We start from the raw sequence: 12,542 nt of genomic DNA, 5'->3' as shown, positions 1-12,542 counted from the left end.
ACAAAACAATGGATGGAAACACACCCAAAAACATTGGGAAAAGGTGGGAAAAGAAAAAGCCATATAAATCATTGGGGAAAGGGGGGGGGGGGGAGGTGGGGAAATCGGAAAGGGGGTGGGGATGGAGGTGAGAGTTCATGATCTAAAATTGTTGAACTCAATATTCAGTCCGGAAGGCTGTGAGTGCCTAGTCAGAAGATGAGATGAAGACACCTTTCTCTCCCTCCCAGAACCATGATAGGGACCCCTTGTCCTCACTTATCAGCCCACCAGCCTCCATATTCAAAGGATCATCCTCCGCCATTTCCGCCAACTCCAGCATGATGCCACCAGCAAACACATCTTCCCTTCACCCCCTCGGCAGCATTCTGCAGGGATCGTTCCCTCCGGGACACCCTGGTCCATTCCTCGGTCACTCCCTACACCTCAACCCCCTCCCACGGCACCTTCCCATGCAACCACAGAAGGTGCAAAACCTGTCCCTTTACTTCTCCTCTCCTCACCGTCCAAGGGCCCAAACACTCCTTTCAAGTGAAGCAGCATTTCACTTGCACTTCCCTCAATTTAGCCTACTGCATTTGTTGCTCCCAATGCTGTTTCCTCTACATGAGAGACCAAACGCAGACTGGGTGACCGCTTTGCAGAACACCTTTGGTCTGTCCGCAAGCATTACCCAGACCTCCCTGTCGCTTGCCATTTCAACACTCCACCCTGCTCTCTTGCCCACATGTCTGTCCTTGGCTTGCTGCATTGTTCAGTGAAGCCCAATGCAAACTGGAGGAACAGCACCTCATCTTCTGACTAGGCACTTTACAGCCTTCCGGATTGAATATTGAGTTCAACAATTTTAGATCATGAACTGTCTCTTCCATCCCCAACCCCTTTCCGATCCCCCCCTTTTTTCCCAATAATTTATATGGATCTTTCTTTTCCCACCTATTTCCATTGTTTTTGGGTGTGTTTCCATCCATTGTTTTGTCTCTACCTTTTGGCCTTTTTCGATCCCTTCACCCCACCCCGCCCCCACTGGGGCTATCTGTGCCTTACTTGTCCTGCTTTCTACCCTTAATTGGCTAATACCTTGGATGGTGTCACCACCTTCGGTGCCTCTTTGTCCTTTTGTCTGTGGTGTCTTTTGGTTGTCTCCGCCTGTCGTTGGCCTTCTGTCCGGCTCTGCTTGTCCCGCCCCCACCGCCCCCCGTTAAACCAGCTTATATTTCACCTCCCTTCTATTTTTACTTAGTTCTGTTGAAGGGTCATCCGGACTCGAAATGTTAACTGTGTTCCTCTCCAAAGATGCTGCCAGACTTGCTAAGTTTTTCCAGATATTTTTGTTTTTGTTTTGGATTTCCAGCATCTGCAGTTTTTTGCTTTTATCTTGTGTATTTAAGTTTTTTGTTAATAAATGTTTTAATTTAATATTTTAAATCTCCAAAAGTGGTAGTGGAATCTTTACCTCTGACTTCAGCACACATACCTTCTTGGAATAAAAATACAAATTGAAAATCATTGTACTAGCTTGGCCAACTTTCCCTTTGGGATTTGGTCAGCCCGGCAATTACCACCTACCATATCAGAACAACACTGTTAGAAAATGTTTAAACAAATAGAATAGATTTTCTGGTCAGTTACATCCAATTAACAGATCTAAAGCGGATGCAAGCTGACTGGGGAAATGGGAGGAGGTCCAATTACTCCCCACCTCCTTCCACTCCTGCTCCAGCACGCTTTCAACATGGGGAGGGAACTCATTCACATAATGTAGATGAAGTTATCCATACAAAATTAAAGGGATTAAATCACTGACAATTAGACATTGGGCCAGACCAGACTAATGCCAGACCAGAAGCCCAAATTCAAAAACTCTACTTGATGAAGTCAAACAAACTGTTACGTGTGTACCTTTGCCAACCACCTCTAGTACAGTGATATCCTGCCCTTTGTCATCTTTTAGTGTCATCTTGTACTCGCCCATATCCTTTTTGGAGAACTAAAGACAAAAAGATTCTTTTATTATTAGAAACTGCAGGCAACTTTACATGATGTTGCAGTACCACTGAGAATTGTAACAGGAACAACATGGTAAACAAACAAAACTCCAATCCCCAGTCCACCATTCTCCATAGGAGAGAGAGGGACATTTCTCTGCAGAGGATATAGAAAAATTGAGAAGTTATTCCTGAAATGTCATCCTTGGAACACTTTTCGTCCACCGGTAGTAGCATTTGGGAGTAGTTTATTTGACCAGTTGATGCTTGGTCTGTGAGATCAGGGCAAACACATTATGGCCAAATCTTCCAGTATCCGGATCATCAAAACCTGCACTTAAGTTGGGAGACGTTTTTCAGGACCCTGCAGAAGTCCTAACACATGCGCAGTCACTGAAATTGCTCAGGAAGTTTAAACTTCCCATGGGCTGATTTATACTGCCTGGGACCTGCCGCAAATGTCTCCGACACTGAGCTCAGTGTCAGATAGACAGGGCTTACCTGAATACTTACTGAGGAAATGTTACACTGCTTAATACCTGGTCAATTCAGGGATTAGCTAACATAACTAAACTGAGCACCATTACTGAGCCCCCCACCATCACCCCCTGACCCGAGCCAACAACGCCCCCCTAACCTGACTACTTATTGACTCAACATGACTATCCCCACCCAACTACCCCTGATCCAACCCAAATAACCCCCAACTACCCTCCAACCCAGCCTGACTACTCTCCCACTTGACTAGCCCTAACCTGACCTGACTAACACCCCACTCAACTACCATCCCGCCCAAATACCTACTCATCCACTCACTAAAAGACTTGAGATCCTTTAGAAGCTTAACTGAATATGGCAGCTAATGCCGTAAAATGACCTTGTCCTCTCTTTGACCATCTTCTCCTACGCTCCTCGCCTTTCTTTTGCTGGGACAGCTGTGCTGGCCCATCACAGCCACAGCCGGGATTGGACATCTTCCCCCTTACCTGCTCACCCACAACCCCCCCACCCACTCCCAAACCTGGTATGGGTGAGTCTAAAGGGGACTAACTCTGTTTGCTAACTGGTTTAATTGGTGATCATTTCTGACCAGACACGGACACCAAGAAATTAAGGTTCAGCCTAAACGCATATTTTAATTGTTGAAATAAAGAATTTGATGACAAATGGCAGTTTTAAGCTTCTGGTTTAATGAACAGGTCTTTCATGTTCCTAAGGCTGGGGCCTGGAAGGTGGGGGTCGGGAGCTGGTGAAAACAGCAGAGAATCATGCCAGGACAGCTTTCCAACACAGTCCAAATGATGAGTAAATTTCCCAGCAGCAGGACTGGATACGGATCAGCTGCCCGCCAAATAGAAGCGGACAACCAATTCAAATAATTAAAGACGCTATCAAAGGCATCTGGGGAGATGTGGGGCAGAATATTATGGGGGTCAGATGGCTTGCCCCTTAAGCACACATCCTAGTAATTGATTTGAATAAAGTAAATTAGAATGAAACCATCTTCTGCCTGGTCAATAAACCATTATTGGTGAAATTACTCATTACCTATACGACATGCCTTTTGTGTCACACTGTTTGACAATACTCTTTACCTCAGGAATACACAGCTTGCTGTCTCCAGTCTGGGGGTTAGGTGGTTCCTCGGGGACAACCACTACAAAATCTTTGTACCAACCGAACACAGTTTCCTTCCTTGTATTTGCCACCTGTAGCACACAATTGAAATAAAGCTCTTTAATAAGCAGCGGGGCTGTTGGTCAACAGAATCTCATCGATGGTAACATAACTCTAAAGATATTTTTCTATACTGGTCACTCAACCAATAAATTTCATGCAATTGTGCCTTGATTTCTTGGTGTAGGGGGAGGTGGGAAAGAGTTGTCAACTTGAAAAGTTGGAACATTTCCCAAAAAAAGTGCAATGTTTGGTTCTGTACCTAGTGTCTCTTAAAGCTACATTCTATTTCTTTAAATCTTTTTGAAAACGATTTTCAAGGAAAGTCAACTGCATTCTTTCATCGTATTTATTGATGCACAGATGGCAAGCAGATAGTCTATCCCAGAAACCTGTTGGTTGGTCACCACAACCAGTAAGGCTACAACAATAACTTGGATTTATATAGTACCCTTAATATAATAGAATGTTATGAGGTGCTCCATAGGAGTGTATTCAGAATAAGTTTCACACTGAATCACAAAGAGCAATTAGCTAAGGTTGGTCAGATAGACTTTAAGGAGCATCATTAAGGATGATAGAGAAGAGGAGAGGTTTATGGAGGCAATTTCAAAGTTTACAGCTTAGGCAGCTGAAAACACAGCCAACATAATTGGATATTGGAAATTGGGGATGTTCTGGAGACCAGAATTAGAGGAATAGGCTGGAGGGCTCCAGGCTGGAGGAGGTTACAGATTTAAGGAGCAATGAGGCCATAGAGGGACTTCTACATTAGGATGAGAATTTTACATTAAAGGCTTTGCTGGTCCAGGAGCCAGTGCAAGGGTCATGGATGAATGGAACTTGGTATGAGTTCGGATACAGGCAGCAGAGTTATGAATAAGCTGAAGTTTATGGAGGATGGAAGGTGAGAGACTGAGGGACAATGTTTGTGGAATTTAAGAGAGGTGCTCCTGTCAACCTTCATCAAGCTAGACTCCTGTTTAGTTTGCTTTGGTCCTTGTCAGATATAATAAGTCAAAGGATAAATTTATCACTCACTGAGGTATTGAGGTAATATCTTTGCCGAGGTGGCATTGGCAATTCTGGCAAAAATTGCAGATCACAAAATACAAAATCTGCCATGAACCAATGTAACTGGGTACCGTTTTAAAATAAAATTTTTCTTAAAAAATTTTTGCTTAAAAAAATTTCCTTGATAATTAAGAGTGATAACTTGGTGAAGTTTGATTAAAAATGGGCTTATCACAAAAAATGAGCATAGTCATTCCACCACCGCTGAGTAACACAATTTTAAATTACTGAAATTACTTTAAAAAGTCTCCTGCCAACACAAGATGGGCACACAAGATGACCACTGTCTGTGTATGCACACTGGTCCACGCATGTGCAGAAAACCAAAGGCGTCATTCCACTGCATCCAGCCTACCAGTACCATCTGCGCATGTGTCCATGATTTCACCATGCACATACGCAGTGACGTTAGTACCCCCTCACACGGTGAAACATTAATGGCTCCATCAAAGAGCTAAGTCTATAATCAGATTTCCATTTGTCTTTTTACTGGTTGCTGCGGTTATCTGAAAGCCTGCTACTCTGCAGCCACTTTATCTGCATGAGTTAGTGATACCTGTCACGCACACTGACATTAAGAATGGTTTAAAGGGAAAGAACAAAAAGTGCAATTCATTAGCTGACATGAGTGGGTCCTACAAGCAAAGCCAGCGGCTGCAGACTATAATGGACATTTTGTGCAGAGCACTCCTCCCGCTTCAAGACAATCACAAAGCAGTTTGGGCAGATCCCTGCCTCAGACAGCTTCCACCCACATTAGCACTTCCTCTATAAATTGGTTTTGGTTGCATACAAATTCGTATAGTTAAGTTTAAGTATCTTCTCTGTCTAGTGGATTTTGAACGGCTGTGTTAACTTTCACTTTTTGGACAATTCTTCTCCTAGTGCACACAGATTGCTAAATGACACCAAGGATAAATGGACACTGCTGCCTAAAACTCAGCTGTGATGATTTGAGCAGTGCCATCTTTGGTCCTGGCTGCTGCCTGCTCAGTCACTCGCAATGACGGAGTAACATAGTTGAGCTGCGCATCCACGGCATTGGTAGCAATTGCAGCCTTAAAAAAATCTAAGTATTTTCTAGTTATATTGGCTTACCAGTAATCAGTTTCTTAGTAAATTAGAACAAAAATTATATTCAGGAGCTTTTAAAATATACCCTCTAAAAATGCTCTTGCATCAAAAAGACTCAAGTTAAAGCCTTCCTGAGGGCCTGAAAATAAGTGTAATTAGCAGAAACTCCCAATCATGATTTATGGGTATGTTGGTGCCAAAAAGGGCAGTACAATGAAGTGGAAACTCCAAGCCATTATCTTTATCGATGGAGCTACTGCCTCACCTTAGATAGAGCTTTGATTGATTTTGTTGCTTCAAACAGAAAACACAAAAATTTGGTTTCTAATTTTTATTCTGGAATCAGCATCTAAACTCATAGAATCATCCCACACAGAATAAAACAATTATGCCATCATGTCATGCCAGCTCTTTGAAGAGGGATCCAGTTAGTCCCACTCCCTTACATTTTCCTCACAGCTCTGCAAGTTAATCCTTTCTTTATCCAATTCCCTTTTGAAAGTTGCTATTGAATCTGTTTCTGCCACCCTTTCAGGCAACTTATCAAAGCAGATCATAACTGCTTTCTGTGTTTAAAAATAAATCTTTTTTGGTCCCCTGGCTTTTTTTGTCAATTACTTCAAACCTGTGATCTCTGGTTACTGACCGAACTCTCAGTGAAAGCAGATTCTCCCTATGTATTCTATTAAAGTCCCTCATGATTGTAAACACCTCTATTACGTATCCCCTTAACCTTCTCTAATCGAAGAACCAACTTCAATTTTTCCAGTCTCCATATAATTAAAGACACTCATCTTTGGTACTATTCTAGAAAGTCTCCACTGCACCCTCTCCAAGGCCTTGACAGTCTTCCTAAGGTGTGGTGTCCAGAACTGGACACAATACTCTAGCTGGGGCCTAACCAGTATAAAGGCTTTTCATAACTTCCTTACTATTGTACTCCAAATCTCTGTTTATAAGGCCAAAAATCCCATAAGCTTTTTTAAACAGCTTTCTCAACTTGTTCTGCCTCCTTCAAAAATTTAAGTATATGAATCCCTTCATCTCTGTGAACCTGCACCCTTTTAAAATTATATCATTTAATTTGTATTGCTTCTCTGTCCAAAAGACAGATTATCTGGTCATTATCATATTGCAGCTTGTGGGAGTTTGCTGTTGGCTGCTACATTTCCTACATTACAATAGTAGTGCACTTCATTGCCTATAAAGCACTTTGGGAGATCCAGTGGTCATGAAATACAAATCTTGTTTTTTTCCCTTCTTTTTCTCATATTTTTTCATAATGCATCACTTCATACTTCTCAACATTAAATTTAATCTGTCATATGTCTACCTATTTCACCAGCCTCTCTATGTTCTCCTGAAGTCTATTCCTATCCCTCTCAGTTGACTTAATTTCCAAGCTTTGTGTCATCTGCAAACTTCAAAGCTGCCCAAGCCTTGGGGGCACCAGTGTATATTTTCCCCCTGTTTGACAACAACTGTTCGCAGTTAGTGTCTGCTTTCTGCCCCTTAGTCAATTTTGTATCCTTGCTGCCATTGACCCTTTAATTCCATTGGCTTCAATTATGCTAACAAGTCCATTATGTGGCACTTTATCGAATGCCTTTTTAAAGTCCGTATATTCAACCTCATCTACGCTACCTTTATCAACTCACTACATTGTTTCATTGAAGAACGCAGTCAAGCTCATTAGGCACAATATGTTTTTAACAGATCTATGTTAGCTGGCAACTACAAATGTCTGTTTATCCAAGTGGCAATTAATTTTGTCTCTGGAAGTTTCCCACCAACATTGGGCTGACTAGTCTCTAGTTATCAGGTTTATCCCTCTCCCTTTTTTGAATGGGGATCTAAAAGTACAATCTTCCAGTATTCTGACACCACTCTCATGTCTAAGGATGATTAGATGCTGCAGCCAGAGCTTCTACTTTTCCCACCCTGACTTCCCTCAGTAAACTAGAATGCCAGGGCAGCAGGAATGTTGATGCTGGACAGGACTCAAAACAAGTGCAAAGTGTTTATATTCTACTGTGAATAATACTAACACAACTTTAAGTGAGGGCTTTCTAATTCATAGGGTCATTGTTATCATGTTATATTTTAGGTTTGCTATGTTTTAGGCAGATGAACAAAACTGTCAAGTTTGTGAAGTATAGAAAAGCCCAGGAGTTCTCTGATGGTAGCATTGCATGGATTTCTTCATGGCAGCTACTCGACATTTATAAATTTTGGGTCCACCCCACATTACCCATGTTGGTTTATAACAATACAGTTCATCCAACATTTGGTGACATTCCCCACCTTGCACATCAGCTCAACTTCACAATCCTCTGTCACGTGCCAGTGCATGTACTCTGCAAAGTGAGGCCCTGGACAAGGAACAAAATTGGCTCAATTAAAACAATGGTAACCTGTAAAATTCTATACAATAACTATCAGCCTTTGGGTGGGGGTGCGGGGTAGGGAGGGAAGAACAGAGGGGATGAGGAAATGAAAGCAAGAAAGGAAACATTTACATTTACCGTAGAGTAAGGCAAAGATAAAAGCAACTAAATAAAACTAGGAAATGCAGTGATGTTGCCTACTGCAACTTTAGTTCCAACCGATATAATGCATTTGTATGAAATTCTTCTTTACTCTAGAGTAATGGGATATTAAACCACATTTTCTTTGAAATAACAGATGGGGGATTTTACTGTAAAAACCCAATATTGAACCGCATTAACAGAAGATTTCAAATTAAATTTAAAGACACAAAAGAGGAGTAACTTATACAAGCCATGTCCAAGATAAAGGCCATTTGTATCTTACCTTGTTTTCTCAGGAATTCTTTTCTCTGGAACTCAGCTTCTGCCAGGGCTGCCTTAAATGCTACAAAGGACAATTAGGAAAACATTTTCAGCCAATGAAACTTGTCCAGCTAGTCTAACATTGGGTGTAAATAAGCTGAATGTATTACTGAGGTGAAAGCACACTTACCATCCCCAATCAAAACCACAGATGACTGGTTTTTGGCCTTGCCATCCTCTATTTGGATAGTGTAAGTTCCTTCACTCTTACTTGTGAACTGCTCCAGAACCATCTCAATCACACCAGTAGACTTATCAAATGTAATCTTGTGCTCCTGTGAGGACAATTAAATGAAAACGGAGTGCAGCTGAGCAAATGGAGTACAGACTTGGAATTTGGTGAGTGGTGGAGTTTAAACTGTTAATCTTGTTCTTAAATTTGGTTTTTAAAATCTAATCTAGTCTGTAATTAGCAATAACTGGAAAGTACTGTGGAAGCAGGTTAAGTTCTTTTTTTTCTTGCAGTTTAGACAGGTTAAGTAAACTCACGCTCTGCTGTAAGAACTGAGTAATTAATTAGCTAACTGGTTGAATCTGATTACTCTAGCCCCAGTTCAGCTGGCTATGAATACAGGGTTCTTTAGTGTAACTAAGGTAAACAGAATGCAGCTGAGGAAACTGAGTGCAGACTTGGAGTTTGGTGAGTGGGGGAGTTCAGTGAAGGGGTGTTTGTTTCCTTTTTCTATCTTTCTCACCCTGTTGGAATTGGTTCTTGCTCTACTACAGGAAACAAGCTAGCTGTTTGGTGAATATCTGGTGAGTGGTTAAAGTCTATTCTATTCCTAAAGTTTAAAATAGTGTATAAATTGGTGTTAAAGTTTATAAAAAGCAAGATAAATAAGTGAATAATATAATAAGTAATTCGGGACTGCAGAATGACTGAGCAAACTGACCATGGCACCGTGGTACAGGAAACCATTCAAGTGGGGGGAGCTAAAAGGAATGTAGTGGTAGTAGGGGACAGTATAGTAAAAGGGATTGACACTGTTTTCTGCAGCAAAATATGAGAGTCCAGATGGCTGTGTTGCCTGCCCAGTGCCAGGGTTCAGGACATCTGCTCAGGAGTGGAGAGGAACTTCAGTGGGAGGGGGAGGACCCGGCTGTTGTGGTCTATGTAGGTACCAATGACATAGGTAAAACTAGGAAAGAGGTTCAGCATAGAAAGTATGAGGATCTAGGGTCAAAATTAAAAAGCAGAACCTCAAAGGTTCTAATCTCTGAATTATTGCCTGAGCCACATGCAAATTGGCATAGGGTACATAAAATTAGAGGAATGAACATGTGGCTCAAAGACTGGTTTGGGAGAAGTGGGTTCTGGTTTGTGGGGCATTGGCACCAGTACTGGGGAAAGTGGGGGCTGTACCATTGGGACCTGATGGTATGGACCATCATGCTGGGACTCGTGTTCTTGCGAACCACAAAACAAGGGAAGTAGAGAGGGTTCTAACTAAATAACGGGGGCAAGGTATCAAATGTGGTATATCAAAGAATAGAGACAAGATAAGAGAAGAGAATAGTAATGTGGGAAATGAGAGTCGGAGAATGTCAGGAAGGGACAGAGAGAAAAAACCTAACAATGCATCAAGAATCAAGACTGGATGTCACAAAGATAACACAAAGTCAAAACTAAAGGCTCTGTATCTGAATTCACCTAACATTCATAACAAAGTAAACAAATTGATAGCACACACTGAAGTGAATAAATATGGCCTGATAGCCATTATGAAGACGTGACTGAAGGATGACAAGGGCTGGATCCTGAATATTGAGGGGTTTATGATCTTCAAGAGGAATAGGAGGCTAAGTAAAGGTGGAGGGGGTAGCACTGTTAATCAAGGATGGCATTTGTGCAGTAGTGAGTGATGACTTTGGTTCAGGAGATCAGGATGTAGAATTGGTTCGGGTGGAGATGAGGAATAGTAGGGGAAAGAAGTCACTAGTGGGAGTGGTCTACTGGCCTCCTAACCACAACATAGGACAAAGTATACAAGAATAAATATTGGGTGTTTGTGAGAAAGGAGCAGAAATAATCATGGGTGACTTTAATCTACATATAAACGAGAAAAATCAGACTGGCAGGAGTAGCCTGGGTGAGGAGTTCATAGAATGCTTTCAATACCATTTCTTAGGGCAGCACATTCTGGAACCAAACAGAGAGCAGGTTATACTCGATTTAGTATTGTGAAATGTGACAGGATTAATTAATGACCTCAGAGTAAAGGCACCCGTAGGGAGCAGCGACCACAATATGATTGAATTTTACACCCAGTATGAAAGGGTGAAGAGTGGGCCTGTCCTATGTATTTTAAACTTAAATAAGGGCAACTATGTAGGCGTGAAAGCTGAGCTAGCTGAAGTGAACTGGGAAACTAGGCTGGGAATAGATCAATAGAAAAGTAGAGGCAGACATTTAAGAGGATATATCAGAATACTCAGAAATAAATATATTCCTACAATAAAGAAAAATTCTAAAGGGAGGACCCACCATCCATGGTTAACTAAAGAAGTTAAGGAAAGCATTAAACTTCAGGAAAAAGCATGTAACTGCAAAAATGAATGCCAGATCAGATAATTGGCCAGAATATAAAGAGTGACAGAGAATAATGAAAACGTTAATTAGGAGGAAGAAATTAGAATATGAGAGGAAGCGAGCTAGAATTGTAAAAACAGATAGCAAGAGTTTCTACAGGTATTTAAACAGGAAAAAAGAATAGGTAAAGTGAGTGTTGGTCTTCTAGAGAGTGAGAATGGAGCATTAATAGTAGATAATAAAGACATGGCGGATGAAATGAACAAATATTTTGCTTCTGTCTTCACTATAAACGATATTAAAAACTTCCAATAATAGCTGTAACTCAGGAGGTGGAGGTGAGAGGAACTTAGTGAAATTATAATCACCAGGGAAGCCTTACTAAGTAAGCTGATGGAGCTGCGGGCTGACAAGACTCCGGGTCCAGATGGACTTCACCCTGGGATCATAAAAGAGGTGGCTAATGAGGTAGCAGATGCATTGGTGTTAATTTTCCAAAACACTCTAGATTCTGGAAAGGTTCCTTCAGACTGGAAAGCAGCAAATATAACCCCTCTATTCAACTAGGGAGGGAGACAGGAAACAGGAAACTGTTGGCATGTTAGCTTGATGTCTGTCGTGGGGAAGGTGTTATAGTCAATCATTAGAGAGTTTATAGCTGGGTACTTAGAAGAACACAAGGTAATTGGGAAGAGTCAGCATGATTTTGGGAAAGGGAAATCACATTTAACCAATTTATTAGAGTTCTTTGAAGGAGTAACATGTACTGTGGATAAAGGGGAGCCTGTAGATGTACTGTACTTGGATTTCCAGATGGCATTTGATAAGGTGCCACATCAAAGGTTATTGTGGAAAATAAAAGTTCATAGTGCAAAGGATAACATATTAGCCTGAATAGCGGATTGGCTGCCTAGCATAAAGCAGAGAGTTTGCATTTTTCAAATTCATTCATGGGATGTGGGCGTCGTTGGATGGGCCAGCATTTATTGCCCATCCCTAATTGCCCTTGAGAAGATGGTGGTGAGCTATCTCCTTGAACCGCTGCAGTCCCTGTGGTGTAGGTACACCCACAGTGCTGATAGGGAGGGAGTTCCAGGATTTTGAGCCAGTGACAGTGAAGGAACGGCGATATATTTCCAAGTCAGGATGGTGAGTGACTTGGAGGGGAACTAGGTGGTGGTGTTCCCATGCGTCTGCTGCCTTTGTCCTTCTAGATGGTAGTGGTTGTGGGTTTGGAAGGTGCTGTCTAAGGAGCCTTGGTGAGTTCCTGCAGTGAATCTTGTAGATGGTACACACTGCTGCCACTGTGCATCTGTGGTGGAGAGAATGAATGTTTCTAGGTGGGGT

At 41.8% G+C, this 12,542-nt stretch overlaps 1 protein-coding gene across 4 annotated transcripts in view; it reads right to left on the bottom strand.

Annotated features, from left to right (window-relative positions):
• Positions 1–12,542, bottom strand: part of myom2b (myomesin 2b) — a 181,008-nt gene that overhangs the window by 69,072 nt on the left and 99,394 nt on the right. For all 4 annotated transcript variants that reach the window (XM_041187577.1, XM_041187581.1, XM_041187578.1 and 1 more), the window contains 5 exons: positions 8,796–8,940; positions 8,628–8,687; positions 8,118–8,185; positions 3,584–3,697; positions 1,903–1,990 (listed from right to left, as the gene is read on the bottom strand). In XM_041187577.1, the coding sequence (XP_041043511.1) occupies positions 1,903–1,990; positions 3,584–3,697; positions 8,118–8,185; positions 8,628–8,687; positions 8,796–8,940 (475 nt within the window). The remainder of the gene's footprint in view (positions 1–1,902; positions 1,991–3,583; positions 3,698–8,117; positions 8,186–8,627; positions 8,688–8,795; positions 8,941–12,542) is intronic.

This window comes from Carcharodon carcharias, chromosome 5 (assembly GCF_017639515.1).
Source record: "Carcharodon carcharias isolate sCarCar2 chromosome 5, sCarCar2.pri, whole genome shotgun sequence".
In the NCBI taxonomy this organism is placed as follows: domain Eukaryota; kingdom Metazoa; phylum Chordata; class Chondrichthyes; order Lamniformes; family Lamnidae; genus Carcharodon; species Carcharodon carcharias.
Note: the sequence above shows the minus strand (reverse complement) of the source record. Positions and strands in the feature narration are given on the sequence as shown.